The sequence below is a fragment of the Triplophysa rosa genome, linkage group LG17 (assembly GCF_024868665.1).
Source record: "Triplophysa rosa linkage group LG17, Trosa_1v2, whole genome shotgun sequence".
NCBI lineage: Eukaryota > Metazoa > Chordata > Actinopteri > Cypriniformes > Nemacheilidae > Triplophysa > Triplophysa rosa.
Window position 1 is genome coordinate 18,761,944 of NC_079906.1, and position 26,856 is coordinate 18,788,799.

At 38.4% G+C, this 26,856-nt stretch overlaps 1 protein-coding gene across 2 annotated transcripts in view; it reads right to left on the minus strand.

The window, feature by feature from the left end:
- Window positions 1-813: 813 nt before the first annotated feature.
- The window catches only part of rnf220b (ring finger protein 220b), a 31,453-nt gene continuing 5,410 nt past the window's right edge, over window positions 814-26,856 (minus strand). For both annotated transcript variants that reach the window (XM_057356981.1, XM_057356980.1), the window contains exons 3-15: window positions 10,144-10,270; window positions 8,497-8,542; window positions 8,316-8,408; window positions 7,948-7,990; window positions 6,750-6,793; window positions 6,316-6,427; window positions 5,998-6,088; window positions 5,787-5,873; window positions 5,653-5,705; window positions 5,295-5,379; window positions 3,049-3,157; window positions 2,645-2,719; window positions 814-2,237 (exon numbers count right to left, since the gene is read on the minus strand). In XM_057356981.1, coding sequence (XP_057212964.1) covers window positions 2,166-2,237; window positions 2,645-2,719; window positions 3,049-3,157; window positions 5,295-5,379; window positions 5,653-5,705; window positions 5,787-5,873; window positions 5,998-6,088; window positions 6,316-6,427; window positions 6,750-6,793; window positions 7,948-7,990; window positions 8,316-8,408; window positions 8,497-8,542; window positions 10,144-10,270 — 1,037 coding nt within the window. In that variant the 3' untranslated portion in view covers window positions 814-2,165. The remainder of the gene's footprint in view (window positions 2,238-2,644; window positions 2,720-3,048; window positions 3,158-5,294; window positions 5,380-5,652; window positions 5,706-5,786; window positions 5,874-5,997; window positions 6,089-6,315; window positions 6,428-6,749; window positions 6,794-7,947; window positions 7,991-8,315; window positions 8,409-8,496; window positions 8,543-10,143; window positions 10,271-26,856) is intronic.

The window sequence follows — 26,856 nt, forward strand, 5'->3', positions numbered from 1 at the left end:
TTACTTACTGTTCAGATTACTGCCAGGACCAATTACCACCGCCTCCATTCAATATTAGCCAATCAAATTCCAGGTCGATTTTTAAATAATAGGCTTTAAAAAGACTCTTCCTGGACAACAATATTGCAAAGGTTCAATAGTCAAGACTTTTGATATAATTTAGATTTACAATTTCTTTACCAAAAAACCCACCTTGAGAAAAAATCACTGGAGGCTCATTCTGCAATTTCAATGTATTTCAAGTCAAAAAAGATTTCACTTCAATGCAAAGGCAATAAATGTGATTACTTTATAGGAAATGTGTATTATATATATACTTGGAAAAAACTATGATATATTAAGGGGGATTACTGTGAAAATGACAGATTGATGAAATTGTAGTGGCCAATTTAAACTGAAGAATCAAAACATTTCTACATGATGCAAGATATCCCTTCCAAAACATTAACTGTGAACATAACATTAGTTAGGGGTGCTCAAAGTGTAAATATTTAAAACATTTTTGGTCACTTTTATACATTTTGAGGAGAAATTTGGTTGTGAAGACAAAGAATCACGTAACTTTTCTTGCATTAGAAGCGGGATTAAGTGACCTATCACCCTGACCTGCACAGGACTGGCCTAATCCCGCACCAACCTAAATCCGCAAAGACAGTGTCTGTACTGTACCGCTAAAGAGATATGTCAGGACATCAACCTCAGACATCCATGTTATGAGATCCATCATTAAAGCTGAACTAAAACAGGCAGATGATGTCAAGCAACAAAAGAAAAGTGAAAACTACATTGCAAGAACAACATTTCTTTGTTAGACAACAACTTTAGTTTATTTTTTGTCAAAGAGAAACAGATGAATCTGTACAAAATACATCATCATAAAACAAAGCTGGTTTTATGTTTCAGTCTATTTATTTCAGAAAGCTAACAAAAGTGCTTCACTATTTTTCAGTTGCTTGTTGTAACTGGACTAGAGAGACTTAACAGTAACAAAACTATTGCTAAAATACCATGAAAGGAAACATAACTCCTCTTAATTCCTAAAGTCACAAACGCATTACTCAATGTCAATTGGTCCTCAGTCAAACTGAACACAATGTCCATGTCGTGCAACCCAACCAGCTAGCCAGAGGGCAGCATTCGCTATTCATTGTAGCTCCGCTGTACATAAAATAAGTATTACTGCAATAGCAATCTGCCAATCACCTGTCAGGGTTAAATATCAATGAAATTCATTCCAGGAATGAAGACAGATCTACACAATCACCTTTGTTTAAAAAATCTAGAAAATATACAGAGGACAATCTGTTTATCTGTTTATGGATCATGTGGTAGTTACTCTAAGTGTGTAAACTTTTTGCCAAAATTATGCATTTGTCAATCTTTCACTCGCTATATATATTTTTTGTCATTACTTGTTTATGTAAAATGATTTGGCAATATTGTAACTATGCACAATATGCCAATAAAGTACCTTCAAAATGAATTAAAGAGTGAATTCCATTTTAAACTTTATGTTTTTTAAATTTTGCATCATTTAATCTCTTATCTCTGTCATTTTAAGCATACCAAGCCTAACGGGATCATTAAACAAACAAATGTATGAGATAAACATTATATCACCTCAAAGGCCAAATAAGTTAATTTATCCATATTTAAAAGACCCATCTCGCTTAGAGATCTGCTTTATGGAAAAATAAACTATACAGTCACAGAAATATGGAAAATGAATGTACAAGATTCATTGCTTTTCGCACATTCTTCACCAAACACAGTTATGAATGCCAGATTCAATTTAGAAAAAAACTTCAGTGTTTTCTGAAAACATTCACAGATTGCGTTATATCTGAGAATAACTTAAAACAACATTTTATTAAAGATCAAAACAAGGTTTTATACATAGAATCACCACCATTCTGTTTAACCATCCTTACAATACTGTTACAACACAACATTTGTGAAGATTTAAACCATAAAACTTAAAACCATTTCATCAAGAAATGAAAACTGCTCACAGTGGTCTTCATCTAACTGCGTTCCAACAGTTTCAGCATTCATTCCTCTGTGGGGCAATAAGCACTGCATCGGCCCAGAAGGGCTCTGTTCGGTTAAAGTTTGTGTGGAGTGCAAACAGGCAGATGACAAGACACCCATATCTCAGGGGTCCATCACAAATACACTCGTCTCAGGTCTCCAGGTGAGGTGATGGTGTTGCACTGTGGGCAAAGCTTCTTTGCTCCCTGTGAGAGATAACAATGATAGTTAAACACTCAAAAATCATCTTCACTCTTTAAGAGTTATAAAAGGGATAGTTGACCCAAAATGAAAATGTTTACTCATGCTGTATGACCTTCTTTCTTCTGCAGAACACAAACAACGATATTTTGAAGATTGTTGGTAACCAAACAACACTGGCCACAACTGACTTCCAATGTATGGACACAAAACCACTGAGACATTTCTCAAAATATCTACTTTTGGGTTCCGCAGAAGAAAGAGTCATATACAGGTTTGGAATGACATGAGGGTGAATGAATGAATGTATAGATCATCCCTTCAGTGAACATACTGACATACGGTTCATTTTATTTTCACACATGTTTTGCTGAAAATCTTATAGAATAAATGTATGATAGGTTCATCTCACCAGAGTGCGAAGCCAACATTCCTCACAGTGGACATGCCAGCACTGGATAGACGTCAGAGGCACAGTGTATGAATCCTATAGATTACATAGAAAAATGAATGTGTATTCTTTTTCACAACCCTTTAAGAAATACGCAATGCACTCAACTTGATGCTTTATCTAACAATCCATTAGTGTATAAAAAACTATACAGCGCATTAATAACATTCAGAAATGTATTTTGAAAGAAAAAAATGGCTATGTTTTATATACCGTATCTGCACCATAAACCCCCAGCTTGAAACCCCGGTGAAAACATATTCACATCAGTTGAAAAGTTTTGGTTTCTTCACATTGACATTTATGAAGAGAGACTCTCAGCTCATTTACTTTTAAACTCATGTAAATGATCAGACCAAACTTACCATACATATGAGACACTTGAACCTGTCACCTCGTGTGAGCTGCTTCTCTAGATCTCTGATCCGTGTTTTTAGTGCCTCAAGTGTTCCGAGGGAGGGGTCATCCGATACGCTAAACCAAACAAAGAAGAGATCCATCAGAGATTGATAAAGATGTCACGGCATGCTCACGGCTCTGTTGCTGAAGGCCACATGTTATGAATCCTAAATCTTAAAATGTTAATCCTAATCCTAAAAATTTAAAAACACGATCAGTAATCACAACACCGATTGCATCATTAAATCAGATGCATTCAGAAGCTAATTTAACACTGTGTGTTCATCCCTAAATTCTATTGTTGTATCTTGACATTCTTTTTATAGTATGCATTTTTTTCAGAAAAGCAAGAAAAAGAGATTAAACAGAACATTAGGAGCCAGAAAAGTTTCATCAACCTTGCATAACAGAGGAAAGTTGTATTGCTTAGAGGTCTCTTTCATAGCTTAGAAGATCTAATGAAGTACTGTTATGTACTTACATCCAGTAGTATTTCATTTAAGTATCAACTCAGATCTCTTAAAATTGCTTAAAAACAGAAACAAATGAGACATTTGTTAAACTACATTAAAAGTACCGAAAAAATATATAAAAAAATTGTATAATATAAAAAATAATTGAGATATTAAAGACATCACCTCTGTGATTTTGCTTTTAAAATGTTAGCAGGGTCAAAACAGCATATGATAAAGTAAATGGCCACGCGTATCGGCCTGCAGTAAGTGAGGGACAGAGGAGTGCGCACACATTGTCCCGGTGTAATTGCTTTATTAGCGTGTCCACACAGGGCCGGGCTGCGGGCGCCCCGCGGCAGACTGTCATTTGTCAGGAACGCTCTTTCTTCCTGCCTCACTAACTCGTTCTCACTCGAGTGTTTCCAGTTCACCACAATTAAATAACACTCGCTCAGAGCCCCCTAATCCCCGGCAGCTACATCCCGGCCAACACATCCCCATTTAATCAGCTCTCAGGAATTGAACTATGACAGCAGGAGGTTTAAGTGATCCATCAAAAATGCCTCATGTAATAGTTGCCAAATATAAGCATAATGAATGCCGTTTTTTTTCTGGTGGAAATATAAAATTACTGGGCTCATCCTCAGGCTAAATACCCATCGCACAATGGTGACAGATGATGTTGTATAAATGCATACCTAATATTTATACAAAATGCTGAGAATGATGCCCAATCAAAAAATAATTATAAATGGAATTGTATATGGTAATTACATATGAAAGTTTAAAGGGAAAAAATCCTATTCCTATTTTTCATTATTTTCCTCTACTTGAAATGTATCCACAGCTTTGAAATGGACCATATATTTGTGGTTCATAATGCATTAAAGGTTTAGCTCACTCAAAAACAGAAAAATACATTTTCTGTCATTGTTTATTCATACTCGTGTCGTTCAAAACCTCTTTCTGTGGAACACAAAGGAAGATATTCTGTGAAATGTCTCAGTGGTTTTGTGCCCGTACAATAGAAGTCAATGTTGTTTGGTTATCAAAATTCTTTAAAATATCTTCTCTTCTGGTCTGCAGGAGATTGAAAGTCGGACAGGTCTGGAATAACATCAGGGTGAATAAATGACGAAAGAATGTTCATTTTTCAGAACCAGGTTCAGAACCATCCATTTCAGTCTGCTTGAGAAAGAAGGACATATATGTTATTTAAATGCCAATGATTTCTCTAACCTGTAGGTGGGCATACGAATATCTACAAATTAAAATAATGTGGAATTATTTCATAGTTTCCCTGCAATCTGATTCTCCCCGACTGATAAATGGATCCATCAAGCTGATTAATGATTCACCCCAAAACATATGTCACGCACGCTTAAGTGGAGCTGCCAAAATGCGGCCCCTCCTGAGAAAGCATTGATTTGTGACAATGTTATTGAATGAGTCAGCCACATATAATTCCTCACGTGTCCTTTCATGCGCAAACTTGACCTCAGTTGCACAAAATGCCTAAAAAGAAGTTCAAATCCCTTTTCCAGCCAGGTTCAAAATAACTTAAATCACGATCTTGTAAAGATCTCTTTAAAAAAACATGCTGAACGGAAACCTTTACGGCCCATGCGAGCACCGCTATGTAACTAGAGCGCATGCGTAAAACCGTTAGGATCAAGAACAGTATCGTTGGTTGGTTGGTTGGTTGTGGAGGAGCTCATTTATGATTTTTAAAACATACACCCAAATAAAACACTTACTTCTCTAACTCGCTGTTCTTGCAGGTTCTTGGAGATGTTGTGCTTGGATTGTTGTCAAACTCTTCATTACTGGTAGTTGGAGTTTCTATAGACAAAAAGCACTATTATTGTTATTATTGCACAAGCATACACTATAAAAAAACTGTAATTTTACGGAATTTTATTTAGCAGAATTTCCTTGTATTTTTGTAATAAGTTTTTTATTTATTTATAATGTGTGCTGTAAAACAACATGGAAAACACGTAAAGCCTTTTTCAACTTTAGCTTGTCAAAATCACTTTAAAAACAGTTATAAAAACAGTTCAAACTTGAACAAATGTAACCCTTTTAATACATTTAAAAAATAATTTGGCTCACCTGAGATTGCTGGCTTGGTTTGCTCTGGAGATAACATGCTGGCCGTGTCTCCACTTTTAAAGAAAAGAAAAGGTTTTGAATAAACTAAAGATGGTGAATAGGAGCCTAAAAAAGTCCTCTTTGTGTATGCATACTTTAAAACAACTCCTCTTAGCGCCTGCCGTTCTTCTGCATCTCTGGGTTGATTTTCTGAACAGGTAATCACATCTGCTTCCGTGTATCTGAGAGCGTCTGCTGAGGAAACGTGGTTGATCATCTACCTTTAATGCCTTTATTCACATATAAATGCACATAAACAGACCAAAGATTGATGCACTTCTTTACTGTTAGCTTAAATAAGGATACTGTGCTTTTCCATATTCAAGAGTATCATCTCCATCCACGTCCAGATCTGCATCGCTGTCCTGATGATCCTTCAACGTGCTGCTTACCAAACCTATGCAAATTGTTTACAGCTATTAGAGTATTTACAGTACAGTAGAGTAAGTTTCATTGGATTCATTACCATAATTTCTTAAGACGTTTTTTTTTTTTGTCTATTATTTACAATCTGATACACCTTATGTGAGTGTCACACAGACAGTCAATATATTAATTAATATAGTAAGTACTGTGTGATTTAGTTACTGTATACAGTAGGTTCTCTGTGTCTGTGTTCTGTACCTCTGAAGCCTCTGAGAACAGAAACCATCTGTAGTCTTCTCGGTTCTCCCCATTCAAACTCACTGCCGGCTGACAGCACAGAGCCATCCTCAACACAACTCAGACCGTCTCTCTGTGGCACACACACACATCCACATGAGGTCACAACTGAGAAAAAGAACAATAAACAGACAACTGACATACAGGTTCATAGTTTGGTTGCTTCCGGCCCCTGAATTACACATCATACAACTGACTGAGCTAAACAGGACAGCTGCATGAAATAAATGCCATATCGTATCCCACCTGCCAATCAAATGACAGTCACCACAAATGCTCTGTCATCTGGCAGCGGAAAGCAGATCTGAGCTACAGGCATTTGGGAATGCTGTATTCTTACTGACTGTGACCCACAATCGCAATGAGTCAATGACTGAACTGGATTCCCATCATACCTGATCTTCCTCTGCTTTCCGTCTTTTCAGTTTACCGATGCGTGCTGTTAAAAAAATAAAACGTATATAAGTGCACAATCAAAGAAACTGCTGTTCTGGACAAACTTGATGGAAACTGTCCTGTTTTTGAGTTCGGTCTTATCAAAGAATAAAGGGCATAAATTCATTTGATTGTTTATTAAAAATCCCGCAGTACGATTCTAATTCAAAACACTGGAGCAAGACAAGCAAGAAACAAAACACAAACACAATCTCAACCTGATAGGATCTCAACCTTTTTATCTCCAATAGATAAATAGAAACCCAGGGAATTGGATTGATCTATTTATCCGATTGTAAAATAATGACAATCAAAACATTCCCTTCTCCTCTCTCCGTTTCACACATGCACACACACTGGGAGTAAAATCCAGAGCAGCGGAACGGTCTCTACTCCATTAAAATCTCTGTGTGTTTTGCTGAGCTCCTAATGATGTCAGGGTACATTAATCTTTAGGAGTCTGAGCTCATAATGGAGTCAAAGAGGACAGTGGAAGCCCTTTACAATCAAAGTGAAGTTGACCATGACACAAAGAGAGGATCATTTATTAGAGAGAGAATCTGATCAATTAGCTGTGACCGAACCTCCGGTGCACGCACCCTTTCCTCATGTTAATGAAGCCACATTAAAATTAACAGTCCTGATAAATGATCGAAGATTCAACATGATACACTAACAATCTTTCACAGTACAGAGCTTCTATACTGTATTACTTTGCTAATCTTACATTAAAAGGAAAAGTGATGTCTGACCATTACATTTACATTGATGCATTTGGCAGACGCTTGCAAGAGTGCTTTCAGTATACATTTTTACTTAATTAAAAAAACAAACATATAATTTACTATATATATATATATATATGTAATTTAAAAAATATAATTTACTATACATTAATTCCATAGGAAATAACCCCATGACTTTTGCATGCTCGAACAATTAAGTCACAGGAACACCGGATAAACAATTATGTATAATTTTCATGAAGATTCTGGTTAGATTTGTTCACAAAGTTCTTGAAATGATGTCATTGCTTACCATTGAAATGAATTATAATTCTAATAAATAAAAATACTGATAATCAATTGAACAAAACAAACACAAAAGCAAGAAATTTAACAGTAAATTGTGAGTTACTGTGACTTACTGACAACATACCATTGAGTCGTGTTTGCCTGTTTGCTCGTACTCGCAAAAACGTCTGAAAACAACAAAGCAGAGGCAGAAAACTTCAATACTCATATCTCCATCAATGTCTTTTGATAGAATCTAAAGAATGAGCATGCAAGTGTTCTTTAAAATAAATCTAATGTAAATACAATTCAAGTCCAGTAGATGGCAGCACTGCGCTCTCAAACCTTTGATTGACAGGCACTGGATCAATTGCACAGTGATCTAAATTGACTTATTTAATCACTACAAATTATAACCATCCCTTTAACCAAACTGTTATACTTCATAGTGCAAACTATTCCTTCATTGTACTTGTATACAGTAATATTGTGCACAGTGAATCATGTTCTCACCTGGTACCTGTCAGAGTGCAAAGCCTCATCGGCGGGCCGCGGAGAGGAGGCGGACGAGGAACCTTCTCTCTTTATGTGCATAGAGAACAGAGACTAAAAGAAAGAGATCGATTATTATTCCCTGTAGAGAAAAATGAACTGTATACATAACAAGTGCTGTGAAGTACACTAGAGTTGGTACCTTAGGCGGCCCAGCGGAGAGAAACTCCTTTTGAGCGAGACCCTGACTGTAAACAAGAGAGAACGTTATTAACACATTTCATCACCACAGACCCCTTAAAAACAAAACCTCTGACCTTTGACCTTGCCTTAAAAACATTTTGTGCAATTCAGAATTCATGAACATGCTCTAAAACCAGAAGATTCACCGATCTCGACATTTTCTTGACAGTCAGACAAAATAAAAAAAGCTGTCTCCACTCAGGTCCTGTACAACGGAGAGGCTCTAACGCACCCCGGGGCCAAGTTCAATTTGACACGATTACTGTCCCTGGCTCTGTCACTAAACAGATTATGTCTGTAATTTCTTTATTGGAGAAATCTTTCATGTGTTCCGAGTGGCTAATGTGCGTACCTGCCTCGTCTAAAGCATATGACAGCCAACGCGTTATTAGCTTGCTGTGATTTTCGCAGGGACCGCCTTGAGCTTCGCTGGCTGTGAAATGTCAGGAACAATGTAACATCTTGTAATTTGCGATGTTGCGATGATGGAAGAGACAGAAAAAGAGGTGGAGACACGGCGCAGATGCCCAGGGGCTTTAGATAAATATGCCATCAAGACCTGGAAGCATTTAATGTGCCTTAGGAAAGGAGAGGGGGCGACAGGGAGTCCGCGTTCATTGTTTCAATCTGCTTTAATTTTGCCCTTCCTCCACCTCTGCATCTCTTCCTCACGTCTCATCTTTTGATCTCTCTACTACGGGCGGCGATGCATTTTCATGAGCCCGGGTGAGATTTGAGTTAGGGTGACATAAGAGCATGCTGACTGTCACCTCCACTTTACTGTCTTTGTGTGTTCTGGCTGACACATACAGGCTGAGGCAGTTTAAATCTGCTCTCAAATGATGGCGTGATGATCTCAGATTGTGCCGGAGGGAGAGGAAGACAAGAGGATGAAGAAGAATGATAGATTATTGATCGACTCATAGACGTAGTATTGATTCCATGATGTTATTATAGAGGAACATGACAGGTTTCATTTTAATACACTTGTTTAGTGGTTAATGTCATTTTTTTAGGTGGGATTCTGCAGACAGACAGCAAATAATTAATTTCGTACTTAGTGTATTTGTCTTGTTTAGTACAAAATATAGATTTTTTAAAATCTACATAGATTTACTTGAGAGACAAAATAAAAGAAGATATTAAAATTTAAAAGAGCTTATGCTTAAAACAAGAAAAATATTTGACAAGAAAAGCCACTGGGGTAAGAAAAATAAACAAATAATGGTTTTGAGCAAACTCCCTTGTTGTTGTTGTTTTTTTAGAAAACAAGACTTGACACTTTGGTCATTTCGAATCTCAAGTAAATTCATATTGATTTTTTTTTTAAATTTTCTTATATATCTGTACTAGGCAAGACTAAAAACCTGGGTAAGAAATATTTCATTTTTTATTTTTATTTTTTTGCAGTGATCGACATAACAGCGAAAGGCCTAAATAGAAAAAATTTACATTTATTCATTTGACAGAAAACCTTGACTTCAGTCTGTAAATATGCCTTGTTTGACAATAAAAGCATCAATTTTAACTTGATGATTTGGGGTTTGCGCTTTTGTTCTGGAAAGCACCGTTCAGGTGAGTGTTGGGTGGTTGAATGGCGTTGTACCAGTTGTGTAGCTGCATAAGACGCTCCATTTCTTGCTCCATGTGTTCCTGTAGCTCTCTCGGCCGCAGCACAGTCTGACAGATCGGACACATGGGTGTCTGAGCATCATACACGCTCTTCACTTTACCTGGACACACAGGTGAGGGAGGGGCAGGGAACAAGACAAAAAAGAGAAATCATATAACAGTGTCTTGCAGTCTACCTGCTGCAACTGAACTCTAAAACCTGTCATTTTTAACATTGGTTTACGTCAGTGGGAATCACCAACTTGAGACTTCTGAGATCAAGGCAAATCTATTACACAAATAAAGCTCATCAATACAGTTAGAGCAAGGTGACAGATGACATCAAACACGAATGACAGCAGTCACCGTTCCCTTCCCCCTCCAAATGAAAGCAAACAGACCTGAATAAAACATGGATCTGCGTGTAAGCGTGGCTCGGAGTCGTGCCCTTGAGAACGTGACAGCCCAACCCCCCTTTTTAAATTTCGCCCGCACCGCAGCTTAAATAAATTCACTGACATCCATTAACAGCTTGCTTCTCTGCCTAAAGCCAACCGGCATCAGTAAACAATGAAATCCCTTTGCCGAAATTCAATTTATAACCACATTACCTGCGAGGATAACGTCGGCAAATAACAAGATGATAAGAGAAATTTGATTTGAGTTTGGGATGAGCGTGTGTTTTTCATCCTCCCAAGGGAAAACTTTTGTCTTCGTGAGAAATGTCAAAACGACAATGTTACACTTTGACATGCATATCCTGCTTTTCATTCATGAGGATTGACCTCTCTAAAGGATAAATGAGCAAAGTCCATATATGAGTTTTCATCATTATTATGCCACTGATTAGTGTTTCTCATGATGTCTTAACCTGTAGCACTTCTTTTCTAATTTAGAAAAGTTTAAAATTCAATTAAAAATCAAAATTTGTAATCCATAGAATAAAGTCATGTCAAGCTGGAATAACATAAAAGCAAATAACGAAAGAATTTAAATAAACGTTTTTTGAAAAATATTGAATTTAAGATGATATGCTGTATTTTTGGGACAACCCATATTTTATAATTCTATGGAAGCTAAGATACTTCTCACAAATGCAAACAAACAAACATAAATGAAAAGTATTTTAGTGCAGACGGACGTTTACGTTTTTTGTTTCCAGAATGTCACAGAATCGGTCATCATCCTTAGACGCTCCCCTTCTTTCTTTTGTAAGTTATAGGATGACTGCACATGCCAACATCCATATGACAAGTGCCATCGTCATGATGGGAGATGAATTCTGAGACGGCCATGAACTGACCTTTCCAAAATGCCACATTTCATTCGGGCTTTCTGTCACATTACGACAATATGTCAGGGGCTACAGAAAAGACAATACTAGAGGCATGTGTTTCACAGAGATGCATGTAAAGTGGTAACCAGTCCTATTGCTTAAAGCCAGAAGAATGGAGCTCTGTATTTGAGTGACATACTGTAAAGTGTATTGCAACGAGTTATACATTTTAGTTCACCCAAAAATAAAAAATGAACATCATTTATTTACCCAGATGTCATGTATTTAACCCTGTATATGACTTCCCTAAATCACAAAAGAATGTATTTAGAGAAATGTGTAAGTGATTTTGTGTCTATACTATAAATGTTGTTTGGCTAGCAACGCTCTTCAAAATATATGTAGTCTGCAGACCAAAGTCATTCGTGGTTGGAATGACATGACGGTGTGTAAATGGTGAAAGAATTCTCATTTTGGGGTGAACTATCCCTTTAGGATCAATAATCTGGTTGTTTAGGCAGCATGTATGAACTTGCTAAATATAATGTTAATGTTTAATCGGATAGCAATCTAAACAGTCAAGATGCAAAAGTGATTGAGAATGGTCATATTTTTAGTCTAGTAAGGGAGGTCTCTTAATGGTTCCTGCCATGATTTTTCCTTTCAATAACTTCATAATGGCTGCGACCTTTCTGTAATCCGAGGGCATGCGAGAGGCAGGCGACTGGCGGGGGGCTTGTTCCCTGGCAGACTTTCTGAAGAAAGTGGCAGTTATAAAACAGAATTGGCTCACTCCACACCTGCCATGAAGTCCCGTCAAGTAGCCTAAACACGTCTGGTTCATATTTAAGACATCAAATGTTTCATTTTACACAGGGGATTTCATCGTTTCTTCAATATGCTTTCTGAAGTGCAGGGGGAGTATGCAAGCTTCAGCCAGTGTTTTTATTGAGCAAAATAATGGGCCATTGAAAAAGGCTATTTAATAGGCAACATAACAGGCAATGCAGCAACACATCTGCTGTTGAAAGTCATTTCCTTCGTTTTCAAAGGTATTTTCGTTCTTTCATTAATTATTAGACTTAGGAGCACCTTAATCACTCTGGCATCGAACCAGGTCGTGAGAAAGTCCAAGTTCACCGAGAGCGGGCAGGGTAAAAAGATTACAGCGATATATCCAACAGTTGGCCACAAAGCAAGAGGGACATCACGTGCATGTTCGATATTACAAACCGACCTATTAGATTAAAGCAAAAATGGCTTCCATTAAGGTGCTTATTGTCAAGTCAATGAGCTCATTCTGTTCTGTTGCGGCCAAGAATCTTTTAACTGCTCATCAATGTCTCATTAATGCATATTTACTGAATAATCAAAAACCTCTGAATATCCCATGCCCTAAATGATATATTGTATATTATATGTGTCACGGTCCCACCGTCTTGTTTATGAAATTCTAGTCGTGTGGTGGGATCGGGGCAGAGTCCTTAGGTTATGTGTGGAGAGAAACATATTGTTGTCCGTTTGACAATAATATGCGTTCTCTCCAGTGTCTTGTCATTGGTCCCATTCCTCTCGTTTCCTCGTAATCTTTCCCTGAGTGTTTAATGTCTCACACCTGCCCCATGTCGTTATCCCTCGTTTGTGTTTCCTATAAATACCCTCTTGTTTCTTTGTCTTGTGCTCGTGCATTGTATGTGTGTGGTGTCCTTGCGTTCAGTTTATCCCTGTTCTTGTTTGCCTCCCTAGCCTGCTGTTATTGCCTGTTCCTACTGTTTTCGTGAGTCTAGTAAGTGTCCAGTTTAGTTTATGTCAAGTGTGGTTATCTTAGTTTAGTGTCAGTTAGTCTTCGTCCTGTTTATCCTGTTATTCTGTAATCTGTTATCCCCATCGTGGGTCTTTGTTTTGTTTCTTTGTTTTGTACTATTAAAATCTGTTTTGTTAACCCCTTCATCCCCGCTGCCTGCATTTGGGTTCTTCTCTGCCAGATCCTGACAGAATGCACGAGCCTACACCGAACCCAGCGGGCAGCATGGAGGAGACGGACGAGGCGTTTAGGAGCCGCCAGGCTCACACCTTGTTCGGCTTTCGCCAGAAAGGCATCCCCGTGAAGACCTTCGCCATGGACTTCCTCTCCACTGCGCGCCACTCAGGGTTCGACGAGGCGGAGTTGAAGATTATCTTCAACAGCTGCCTCGACGAACCCTTTGAGCCTGCGGAGATGCGCAGGTTGAGGCCCCTGGGCTTCGTAGACCAGCTCCAGATCGCGATGGATCGCGAGGAGTCCAGGGGACTGTCCGTAGCGGGAACTTCTACAGGGCTGGAGACGATCCCGGAGGGCCAGACCCTGCAGCTCGGAGTCGTGGGCATCACCACACCGCTCTCCTCAACCCCTGCAGCCTCCCCACCAGTCAGCCTACGAGGTAGGCGAGGAAGGAGGGAGTCCTGGGGAACTACCTCCGAGGAGTCCCAGCCGGAGCCAGCCGTGCCATTTACCTCCTTCCATCACCCGACCACCAGCCGGGTGGCTAGGCGTAAGAAGAAGAGGCAACGGCGGGCAGCGTGGTCTCCTTCCCGGCCGGTGCAGCCGGCGTCCAGTCCGGTGCAGCCGGCGTCCAGTCCGGTGCAGCCGGCGTCCAGTCCGGTCCAGCCGGCGTCCAGTCCGGTCCAGCCGGCGTCCAGTCCGGTGCAGCCGGCGTCCAGGCCTGTGTCCAGTCATGTGTCCAGCCCTGAGTCCAGTCCGGTGATCCAGCCGGCGTCCAGTCCGGTGATCCAGCCGGCGTCCAGTCCGGTGATCCAGCCGGCGTCCAGTCCGGTGATCCAGCCGGCGTCCAGTCCGGTGATCCAGCCGGCGTCCAGTCCGGTGATCCAGCCGGCGTCAAGCCATGTCCAGCCGGCCTTCCAGTCGGTGTAATCTGTTATCCCCATCGTGGGTCTTTGTTTTTTCTTTGTTTTGTACTATTAAAATCTGTTTTGTTAACCCCTTCATCCCCGCTGCCTGCATTTGGGTTCTTCTCTGCCAGATCCTGACAATATGACCACATTTAGTGCCATCAATGCAGACATGAACATGCCTTCTTTACTTATGTTACTTATATGTTCATTTTATTTTACATTCCTTTTACATTTTTAATAATCGCTTTATTTAAAAAGTTCTCTTAAATTAAACTGTTGAACTGTTGATATGAGACAACACACTTATATACAAAAAGTATCAAAGGTTTTTTACACACCTCCAGGTTGAGCCTGAATGCACACTATGTACTCAGGTAGAGAGAGAGTGATCAGTGGCTCTGAAATCCCTCCATCATAAATGTCCTCATAAAGATGAGGGATAGACGTCTATACAGCTGCCTGATAAAGCTGTAAGACTCATCACTCCAGAGAGCTGATTGCTGCCTTTAACTATGCGCTGTATCAATGAGTTCAGCCCTGGAGAAACATTTAAGACCAGCCCGGGATCTGAGACACAGGAGAAAACAACTGATTCTCTGCTCAGACTCAAGTGTATTTCTATTGAAATGTCTTTAATTTTCTACATTCAAATAATGAAATAAAAGGCATTTTATTTTGTTAATCATTTTGTTCCACTGCTATAAATCACAATTATTCTACAGCTGGCACATTCAGTTGTGCACAAGATCACATTTGACCTCTCTGCATCCATTCTTTATGTCTAGATTTTAATAAACCACTCAAAAAATAAAAACAAGGTGCCTGGGTCTATAAGAAAAGCAGACATTTAAATATGCAGTCCTAAATATGCAAAGAGCTCACATGTGACGATGAAAATGGCGTGTCTCTTTAATAGACTATTTAATGTTTCACATTATTTGATGCTAAAGGCAGTTGAAGGTGAGAATTATACTCAAGATCTTCTCAACAGGCTTAACTAATGAGCATTCAGGGACTCTTAAATAACAGACAGGTTGATCAATAGCAGTGATGAGCCAGAGACCTGTGTGTGTGTGTGTGTGCGCGCGGAGATAGTAAACCAGACATGTGTGTGTGTGCACGTGTGTGTAAGAGAGAGTGAATGAAAGAGAAAAGGACAAGGGAACAACAACACTAGGGAAAGAAAATTAGAAAAAGACAATTTAAGATCATCAAATTATGCAAAGTTATGCATTGTGACAATTATGAGGTTGTCAAAAAGTTATCAAAACACAAAAAATGGTTGTGTAAAATCAACACATTTAGTGTTTAGTTAAGGACAACACACAAAACGTGTTGTCCTTAACTGAACACATCTCTGTGTTATTTCTGGGACAACACATCTTGTGTTGCTTTTAACACGACAACCCCTTTATTTAGCACACAATCAACACAAAATGTGTTAAATAGCATAACACAACCAATGTGATAAAAATGCACAAATCCTTTTTGAGAGTGCAGAATGCCTATGCTCGAACACATTGTTTTCAATTCAGTAAAAGTAAATGGGGGCTGTCAAGCTGAAAACTAATAAATATTTCTTATAAATATGATGTTTATTGGCCGCACACTTTAAATTCCATTTCAGAACTTTAGTTAGAAGGAAGAGCATCAATGCAAACTAAGTTCATGTTGCATTTTTGTCATTTAGGAGTTTGACGAACACATTATTTACGGAAAAAAATGGGTGTACTGTACCTTATCTTATGTCAAACAGGCAGATAATGGCCATAGACCATTCTTCCCATCTGATATATAAACTATAAATCATAAATCATGCTTTTCGTGGTCTCCCAAGAACTCATCAGCTGAAGTTACAAGTCTGAGAAGGCAGACACTTCAAATAAACCAAGTCTGAGAAACAGAGAAACTAGCCAAGATGAAGACGCACCTGCAAACCAGAGGACAGGAGAGAGAGACGGCCCTGTCTAGATTCCAACATTTTCAGTACTACACTGGTGTGTGCAACCACACATGGAAACCAAAGGGTGTGTGAAAATATATATGCATGCACATACCATCTTTGTGGAAATGCATGTTCATGTGTGTGTGTGCTACCATGTATATTTGTGTATGCATTGGTACAGCATGTGTGGGGGGGGAGAGCCAAACCTCAACACTCCACCTGAGACAGCTCTGTCTGCACAGAATGTAATGGGCCAGTCGGGAGTCAATGAAGTGTCAACTAACACCTAATAAACACTGAGCTTGAGGTGTTGAGCTGTGCTAAGCCTCACTGTAAAACACACAAACACATAATTAGTGAGCTTACTGAATGAAGACATACCATAGAACTCATGGTTGGGTAAAATATGGACAAACCCAACCGTTGGGTAAATGAACCTAGAAAATGTCCATATCTGACCCAACCATGCGTAGGGTATTTTAAACCCAACAGTTGGGTTTGTCTATATTTTACCCAAACATTTTTTTAGTATGATTTCTAATATTCAGCTTATTATAATTACTGTAAAAACTTTAAAACAACATTAACAACTGGTAACGCATTGCATTGCACAAATGCAAGGTCATGGGTTCGACTCTCCAGGAAAGAACCAAACACATAAATGCAAATCTTCACAAATAAAGAGGTCCCCAAAGTAAGATTTTGCTTGCCTTTTTTGTTTGTTTATAGTTTGTACACTAACACGCAATGTTAAGCTGTTTTATTATTTTCAGTAACGCAGGACAGCAACATCACTGATTTCATTCTGTGTCAAAATAACAAATTCAATGCATCCCTATGGAGCAGGTGTGAGTAACTCGAATTAATGACCCCAAAACACCACACTAAGCCATTTCAATGTAACATGACATACTCCCACATAAACGCTGATAAGATCAGATAGTCTTGCGCACGCTGTGTCAAAAACAAGAAAAGAAAGACAAGGATCCTTTGAAGTTCATCTTGTTTTGGAATAATGCAGATTTTTGTGACAGCTTCGCGATCGGAAAAAAGGCAACCGGGCTTTCACAACAACAGGAAACACTTCTAAGGAAAATTAATAATACGCCAATGATGAAAGAGTTACATTGATTACCTACATGATGAAACCTAAAAACACCATTAGAGGATTTATAAATCGATTAAGCGTTCCAGTGCGTTTGTCTTTCAACAGTTAGATGAAATCATTGAATCTACACAGCCCATTGACAGACATCCACACAGAGACAAGTGTATTTATCTGGCCGGCCTGTGGATGATGGCACAGTGGCTGATTTTCTCATTTTATTGGCCACCGGGGTAGAACAGGCCTGTGCTTGTTCAGAGCCAGCCAGCGAGACAGACTCAGCCTAAGCACACAACTTTCTCTACCAGTGCCAAACACAGAGGGTTTGAGAGGGCATGTCTAACATTGGGAAAGATGGTTGTACAGTTGCCCTCCAGGGAGCAAAGACCTCGCTCTATCTGTTTAAATGATTTAAAATAACTGGCATGAATATTTGCTCTGAATTTTCAAAATCGTTTGGAAAAAAATTATATTCATTTCTATTAAAGACAATTATATTATCATGTTAGCTCTGTTGCGAAACTCAATGATTTACCTTTGTGAATACTAGGGCTGTGCAAAAATATCGATACATGTAACTATCGCAATATGTTTTTTTCGATAGTGTATCGATAGTGATACCTCTACTATCGATCATTTTTTTTAATCATGTCATATACATACGGCCAAAAGTAAGTGGAAGCGAACATGGCGTAAAATATAAGAACGCTTGGAGCTCTCAGAGCTGATGTGTGGGTGTGCTCTGGTTTTCAAAATAAGTCATGGAGTAATGAGTTTATTAAGAAAAGTAAAAATGACATTTATTGTGCTTTCACGGATGTGACACCAGCACATTTACAGCACGGATGAACCAGGGGTTTTATACTGCCCATGTTCATTGTTTTACCTGTAATGCACCACAACATTCAAGTGACTTGCGTGAGCCACCTTATTCCCCTGTGCTACCCACTTGAGGGGCGCAATCCACAGTTTGAGAACCCAAACCTCTGATCTAAAGGTCCATGCATCGCACATCATGGACACTCTGCAGAGGTAAGGGATGTTTTTACACTTATCCTTACAGAAAAACCCCGGTGGTGCACAGCATGTTGTATTTCTAGCTCTACTTTTTACATTTTCTATTTAAAGTATTGCAATATATCGCAAATGTGTATCGTATCGAAATACATAGCAATATATTGTATCGTGACTAGGGGTGTAACGGTTCTCGGTAAAAAATTGAACCGCGCGGTTCTCCAACGAACGGTTCGGCACGACGCATTTATAATTCGTTAAAAATTATAATGCGTAAAACAGACTGACAAAGTTTAGCTAATGTATGTTTGTCGATGGATACACATTTAATACCTACAACAAATCAAATAACGTAGACAAATTTCAATAGGATTGACGTATGCTGTACAGTCATTTATGCTTTCATCACCCGGGTGTTGTGAGCGCGCGAGTGCAGGTGAGACCTGAACAGCACACGTTGCTGTTTAAACTACACTCATTCAAGCCTTGCCAATTTAAACATTTAAGTGCAAGATGACGCACAAGAAAAATTGCTTGCGCGCTGTAAGAAGATCCGAATCGCGCATAAGGAAAGTCTCAGACATGGCGCAAATATTGAGTTGTCTCTGAAGCGCTTAAACAGACAAATTCACACATGACGGTTGTCAACATGCCCCTCTTGTCGAGTATCTTAACAAACATAGTAGGTTATGTCTTAAGTGAACAGACGAAATTTGTACATATGCAATGTTATGTTTTATTTGATTACTTTAATCCATTTCTACCTTAAAAGGTATATATACAGTATCTTATTTTATTTTCTGCTTTGCTCTGTTGTTTTATTGGTGCTGTTACTTGTAGCTTGATTAGTTGTTCTTATTTTTATTTGTCAGTAGTCCCTTTTCCCTGAACATAGCACAAACTGAACCGAGCCGAAACCGTGACCCTAAAACCGTGACACAAACCGAACCATGGGTAATTTGAACCGTTACAAATATGACGGCATTATAATGCCGTCATATTACAACCCTAATTGTGACCCATCTATCGTGATATGTATCGTATCGGGAGGCACTTGCCAATACACAGCCCTAGTGAATACCGTATAGGGAGTGCCTTTTTAAGGCAACATCCTAACTCATCATGAAACTTAATGTGTGAGGTTTTTTTTGATGTGCTACAAAGGCAGGTTTTAGAAAACACATAAAAATAAGCATGTGCGAAATCATTCCTATGTGTTTCTTTCACGACGGAGGAAATAACACAAGCACTTTGTTATTAATGACGATCCTCTGACCTGCGTTTAATAGCAATTTGGGGTTCCACCTGCTGTGGGAGCTGTGGGAGAACTGGGCCACCCAGTCTGAAGAGAGTTTAACACAGACGAGCTCCTGCGGCACAGAAAAACATGACTTCATTGTGAACGTCTAGCAGCCCATTATGGGCTGGAATAGCATCTGTGTTTTGGACAGAATTCATCCATGTATGCATGGTAATTCGGCTCTTAACTCAAACAGACAGTTTATGTAAAACATTATATTGTTACCTATGTGTTATATTTATGTATAACGTAATATATTACATCAATGCTCCTTAAGCAGACTTTTATTCCAGAGCAACAAAATAAAGCTTTAGGCTACCGACTTGGAGGAGGAATGTAATTATTGAATTTGAATTTGCATTCATATTTCAACCTTCTAGTTCTCTTTCATTCTGTTCGTCAATGCTTTGGTGTTGTGCGGTAATGCTAAATTACCTCTAAAAGCCTTTTAACTGAACTGACGTCTATCTAGTTCGTGTTTCCATAGAAAAGTGGATCAGACACACCTGTTCCCCATTCACCTGACTACCCCCTGTCTACTTTCCACATCTCTGGCTATGTCTGTTTGTATTTATTACGTTTACATAATGTCTTAAATTATTAATATAAATAATTATTTATAACATTTTTATACAAATATATACTGTTATTTATAAAATGATTAAATAAATAAACAAATAACGTTATTATAAATATTATGAACATACATAATTATTTATAACAATTATTGCTACAAATATATACTGTATACTGTTATTTATAAAATATGATTGAATGAACAAAAAAGTACTAATATAATTAATATAATTTTAGTCTAAACTACAGTATATTGTTTACAATATAATAATAATAATAATAACAATTCTTAATTAAATGTATTAATTTAAAAAACTCTTGTTCATCTTTCCCTTCTCTTTAACTCTAGTCTATAGAGATATCACATTTGAAAACTGGACTTATTATTGACTCATTGAAGAAATGCTCTCTTGTTTGTTAGTCACTTTTGATGAAATGTGTCTGCTAAATGATTAAATGGAGAGACAAAACAAATCATGTTAACATGTTCTTTTGGTGTTATTGTTATCAAAGCAACCCAACTGCAGTTTGATTGATATTGATTGGAATGCACAGTAAAAATACATGATTTTGGAATGAGCTCTTCAAATGTAAATGCAACTTCATGTTAGAAGTCGGCTACTGTATGTGAACCAGCCAGTTCAAATCTTCTCGATTCTAACCCAGACCAAAGCAAATTTAGAAGGAACAAACTATCACCCTATAAAAACTTCACATTAAGACAAACCACAAAACACAGCATAATTCAAGCTACCAATGGGAAAACAGCCACCTGGCAACAACATCTGCACAACATCCAAACATCCATGACTGCAGGCCTCTAACATGCCCTGAGCTTGTTGCTCCACTGACACTGCATTGTTCAGCTCATTAAGTAGCTAAAGGCTAATTACGAGTTCAGGGAATTCAACAGAATCAGGGATTTCTGCCACACAGTGCTCTCTTGGAAGCAGTTAAAGAATAAGGACCGCCTGTAGTTAGTGATGCAGGAGACCAACAAATCCCTGATATGCCAAAGGTGAGCTCAATATTGGTTATCTAGGCAATGTATACAACTTCTGTCTTCTTTTTTAAATAGCGGACAATAGGTGAGATTATTTCAGGTCATGGCAATAAAACGTCTGTGCCTTGATCATCTAGCAAGGATAACCAAACATACAGAGTCTTCACACAGCCATGGATAAACACAATAGCTGATGCTCCTCATCCGCCCAACCTGCCAAAGTCATTGTGTGTGCGCGTGTGTGTGTGTGTGTGTGTGTGTGTGTGTGTGTGTGTGTGTGTGTGTGCGTGTGTGCGTGTGTGCGTGTGTGTGTACCTCATCGTTCCTCCATCAATATCCCAGCGATCCCGCAAGCCAATACTCTGTGTCTGCTAGCACAGAGGAACAAAGGCCACTGCCAGCTGAGCTGATATAGATCCACAATTCTTCTGTTCTTGTTCAATCAGGTCATGAAACACAGTAAAGTCACTTTGAGCTCAAAGTTCAATCTCTGCATCTTATCTTCTCAAGACACAGCTATTCAATGCCGCTTAGCATCTGTTAATGAGGCAAAATTCTTCTTTTTGAACAAGGTCTTGCCCGAATGCCTACAGTAACAGAGCACAAGCAAATCTTAAGTTCTGTCTCGTTCGGCTTCCATTTAATGTAATTGTTAGACATTAAATGGACAGTTCACATTAAAAAAAATCTTCTGACATTTTCTCACCCTCATGTCATTCTAAACCTTTTTCAAAACAATTATTCTAAATAATCGATTACCATTTTATGGGCATTGAGACATTTCTCAAAATATCTTCTTTTGTTTGTCACATAACAAGAATATCATGCAGGTTTTGAACAACATGAAGGTAAATAAATTACAACAGTTTTTATTTTGGGGTGAACTATCCCTTTGAGCAAACATATTAAAGCCAGACACAAAATGCTTCTGATATTAATATTACTCCTTTAGTGTAAAATTGTAGAACACACATAAGTAAACAAGTAAATAACTTTCTCTTTGATGCACACTGAAAGAAATTTACAAACATAATTTAATACATTTACATTCGGCAGACGCTTTTATCCAAAGCAATTTACATTGCATTATACATTTATTTGCATCTGCATCCGAGTACTACAGTATGTGCAATACCTGGGATCGAACCTTGGCGTTGCTAGCGCCATGCTCTAACCACTGAGCTACAGGAAAGCAGCTTTTTTTATTAAAAACTTTTATTCAAAAATCACAGATGAGATCTCAATTATTTCTCCTAGATATCATTGAGATTAAAAGAAATCAAGAGATTAAAAGTCTCAAATATTTCTTCTGGGAAAAGACAGAAATCTCACAAATGTCTCCATTAGAGTTTCAACAGCGGTCTCAACAATGTCACAAACTAAACTCAGATTTGCCATGTAAATCAAAAGTCAATATTATTGAAGATTTCAATATAACCTCAAAAATGTCTCGTCACATTTACCAAGATTATTTATTTTTTAAGGTGTATTTTGACAATTTCCAAGGTTTCAGTGAACTGAACAGTTTTGACAATGTGGCAGCATTGTAAAAGATCTAGAAAGAAATCCCTGGGCAGTGCACAATACTACTTAACGAGAGAGCGGACTGAGACCCCCCATAAAACTTTTAATTTCCAGAGTGCTGAATGAAAGTAATTAACATAAAACTGAGTTAGAACAAGAAAACCTCACTGGGGTGAACTGTAATACTGTAGATAATACTGTACGTCTGGAGGGAGTGATGGTGATTTGATCGCTGTACCTCGTGGGAATTGTTGAGTCATTATGAGACTGAAGCGTTTAATGCCACAGTGCTTGTGTGGTCCCAGGGGCTAATTAGGACAATTTGCATACTAATTGCCACATGCAAATCAACGGAATCTCAACCAGACGCTGAAGCACATGGACGGCGGCCATGTTTCAAGCAAATTTCCTGTCCACTCTGTGACAAACAGCCCCTCGTTACTACAGCAATAAAATACATAAGAGGCACATAAAACATTATATACTGCTCAACTGTTGCTTTTCTACCAATTAGTAAAGGATTGATTTATAGTCATGACATGAATCTCCAACCGGATTTAAAGTACATTCCCCCAGGCTCTTTCACGCTCCCACGCAAACACAAAGATATCCCAAGGTGCACTGGGGTCACAGAGTGACCTTAAACTCAGACCTTTACACAGTGACCATATCAGAGCACACTTTGTAAAACAGTAAATCAAGAATGTGACATTGTGATGACTTAGAGATTAGATGTACTGTCAGACAAGTTCAGACAGTACAATAAACTACCATACATAATACACATAGTGCAAAATGCAATGTACATTTACATATCATATCAAAATTGGCAAATTCTGCACAGACAAATAAAGAAGTGCTTTTGAAAATTTCTATAACCATGTTGACACTGGTGCCAACGCTGAGTGAACATTTCTTCTTTCTATAGAAGTCCAGCGTGACGCTCTCAAGATAAATTGCAAAAGCATCACTGGGGTAATCTTCTCAAAAATAAAAGGCAATTTAACTGTGGATTGTGGAAAATATGTATTTAGTGTGACTGTGTGTAAAACGGTCATTTGGGTATTATTACAAGCAAACATCAGCCAAGCATCAGTTACTAATGACAGCCCCAGATGTTGGAGGCCCTACAGGTGGACTGACTTTCAAGGTTCATTCACAAAAACAACAACATGCCCAAATACTTGCTCTCTAAAGACCTCTCTAAACAGGAACATGTCAGCCATGAATCACTTAAAAAGCTGACCTAATGCTAAAGTGCAACTTCCTTTTTTAATAGACAGTAATAAAGAGAATATATAGATAGGTACTGTACAATATAGATGGTTTCAAAGTGACACAGACACAAATAATAGAGTGCCTGTAGATTATTTCTGATAACAATCAATAGAAACCTAGAAGAATTGTTACTTGGCTAAACTTGTCTCTCCAATATTTTGAATTTAGACTGCGATACCAAGCTCAGCCGCTAGATGTCAATGTACCAAACGGTTTCTTTAAATGCGACCGAACTACAGGACCCATTCAACAAATTGTTTATTTAATAAAATGAACATACAACAAAATTCAACAAATCGTTTATTTAATACAATTATTATACAATAAAATAAGAATTCAAATTAATATGAACATAAATAAAATATAAATAGTTATATTATTAGACACTAGCCAAACACAAACCGGAAGTTAACTGCGGGTCAGGCGCACGCGCGTCCGATGAAACGATCTATGTAGAGTACATATATATAGGGAAACAGAATGTACAGAATGTACAGCAAGGGCAAGGTCCAAAATGTTTTTTCTTTCAAAGTTTATGAATGTTTTACTGGCAATACAATTATGTTTTTAGGACTATAATAATGGAATTTTGGGTTGTTCTGGAGGTAAATGTCAATCTATTGCTTGGATGTTGTCTTTGACACTCTTCCCCCTGTAATGACTGTTTAAATCCACATTCTGCTCTTTCTACACCAGTATTTGTTTGAGTGATTTGTAGACTGGAGGGATTCGGGATGTTTTGCACAGAGCCAGCTATATATTCGACAGTATCTGGTGACCTCTCTTTCCACCTCACTCTACCCCACATGCTTCTAGTCTTCGTCCTGATATCTTTGATGTGAGATCAGAGAGGAACGCTTTGGCTCAAAGCATGCTGGTCGATCAGGTGTAGTGTCAGTGTACAGAGTTGTCTATTGGTTGTATAACCGAATATGAAGAGATATTACACTAATAACAAACCAAATCTCTAAAGCAAAAACGATTTTCACGCTGCTCTTTTCAACAAAATGAAATAGTGATTCAGAAAATGTCCCAATTAAGGATGAACTATTCCTTTATACAAGATTTTGATCTGCTTAAGAGTACAGATTACCTGTTGAAAGCAAAAAAGAGACAATAATTTGTTTTGGGATAATTAGTGGGTGAGAAACTGTTATCGCAACTCTTGCTGAGCCTCCTGGGCACAAGCCTCTATTTTATTTGTCTCACGTTCCTAATAACACATAAAAGCCCAGGGTGGAGTAGCGCTGCTTTAAGAGCCCCCATGAGCCTGTGAAGCCCCCAGATGATGTGCAGACTGATACCGCTAGTAATGGGCCTACAAGCCACCTGTTAGTGACACAAACTGAGATTTCTTTATAGGTTTAAAATGGTACAACTATGATTTGTGAATAATGAAAAAAATGCATTAGGGTGACTGTGAAAACATCCAGTGATTAGATTTCTGGACACCGGTACTAATGTTTCCACATCTGGTCACTGAACATGCAAATTATCCCAATCAAAACCTCTTAAGCTTCATAAACTCCAGCTTTCCTGTAGCTCAGTGGTAAGAGCATGGCGCTAACAACGCCAAAGTCGTGAGTTCGATCCCAGGGGATTGCACATACTTAGAAACAAAATGTATAGGACAATGCAGTGTAAGTCGCTTTGGATAAAAGCGTCTGCCAAATGCATAAATGTTAATGTCTACTTGAGTGTAAATGGGAGGAAAACCAATGAGTCAACTGGATGTTTTTATAAACATGAAATATTTTTAAAATCAACACAGGCTGTCACTATAGTGACTAAAAAATAACTGATGATTTAGCTACAATATGGGTGGTATCACACATCTCTCTTCTCATTCGCATTCCTTCCATCCTGAGAAAATGAATGAAGAAAACAAGGAAAGCCCCCCGACCAGGATGAAAGCTCTCCCACTTAAGAGAATATTAGGAGAGTAAACCGCTTCCGCAGCGTGAGGTGAAATATCAAATTAAGCTTATTTAACATCAAACAAAATCAGTGATAAGAACGTTTCACATGCAAAGTTTCTAGATTTCATAGATCGGATAAAAGTTTTAAGGGACTTTATGCATGTGTTTTTATGCGCTTGCGTTTTTTTGTGCATCTGCGTGCATACATGTTTACACACAAGCATGCACATGAAAAACATGCTGACCGTTAAACAATGATCCTTATCAAACACATTTGTCTCTCTTCAAAGTGCAATTTAAAACCAAAACCGCCCTAGCAAACATCCGTAACCGTTGGAAAAGAGAGGAAAAATTCAGCAGATCAATTCAATACGGTGACCGGCTAGACAATCTCTCCAGATTTATGATCTCTTTTGGAGAACGACTGAATGCAGTCTGTATTTCTAACAATGATTTTATAGCATCTGTCAGCTGTAGCTCATACATATGCTCTTTTTGAACCCTTAAAGGCACCCTTAATTAGGCGGCCTATGATGCCCAATCATAAAGGTCTTATTGCCATGGAGACCGGCATCAACTTTCTTGGCCCACACAGAGGATGCATGCAAAACAGTGATAACATTTTAACAGCATGGACAGATTTATAATATGACCCTCCCCTGCTATTCATTACGACCATGGGGACTACAGATAGTACCTGCTCTTTGATAAAAAACAAAAGACTTAATATGTACAACGGCAAATCCAATTCACCACATAGGCAATAAAGCCAACCACAACAGGATTAGGCCAACAAGGGCGATGTGCACCAAGTTTTACCTTGGTCACAGATTTGACGTCTAGCCTGTATTAATAAGCAGCAATAAAGTAAGGCGT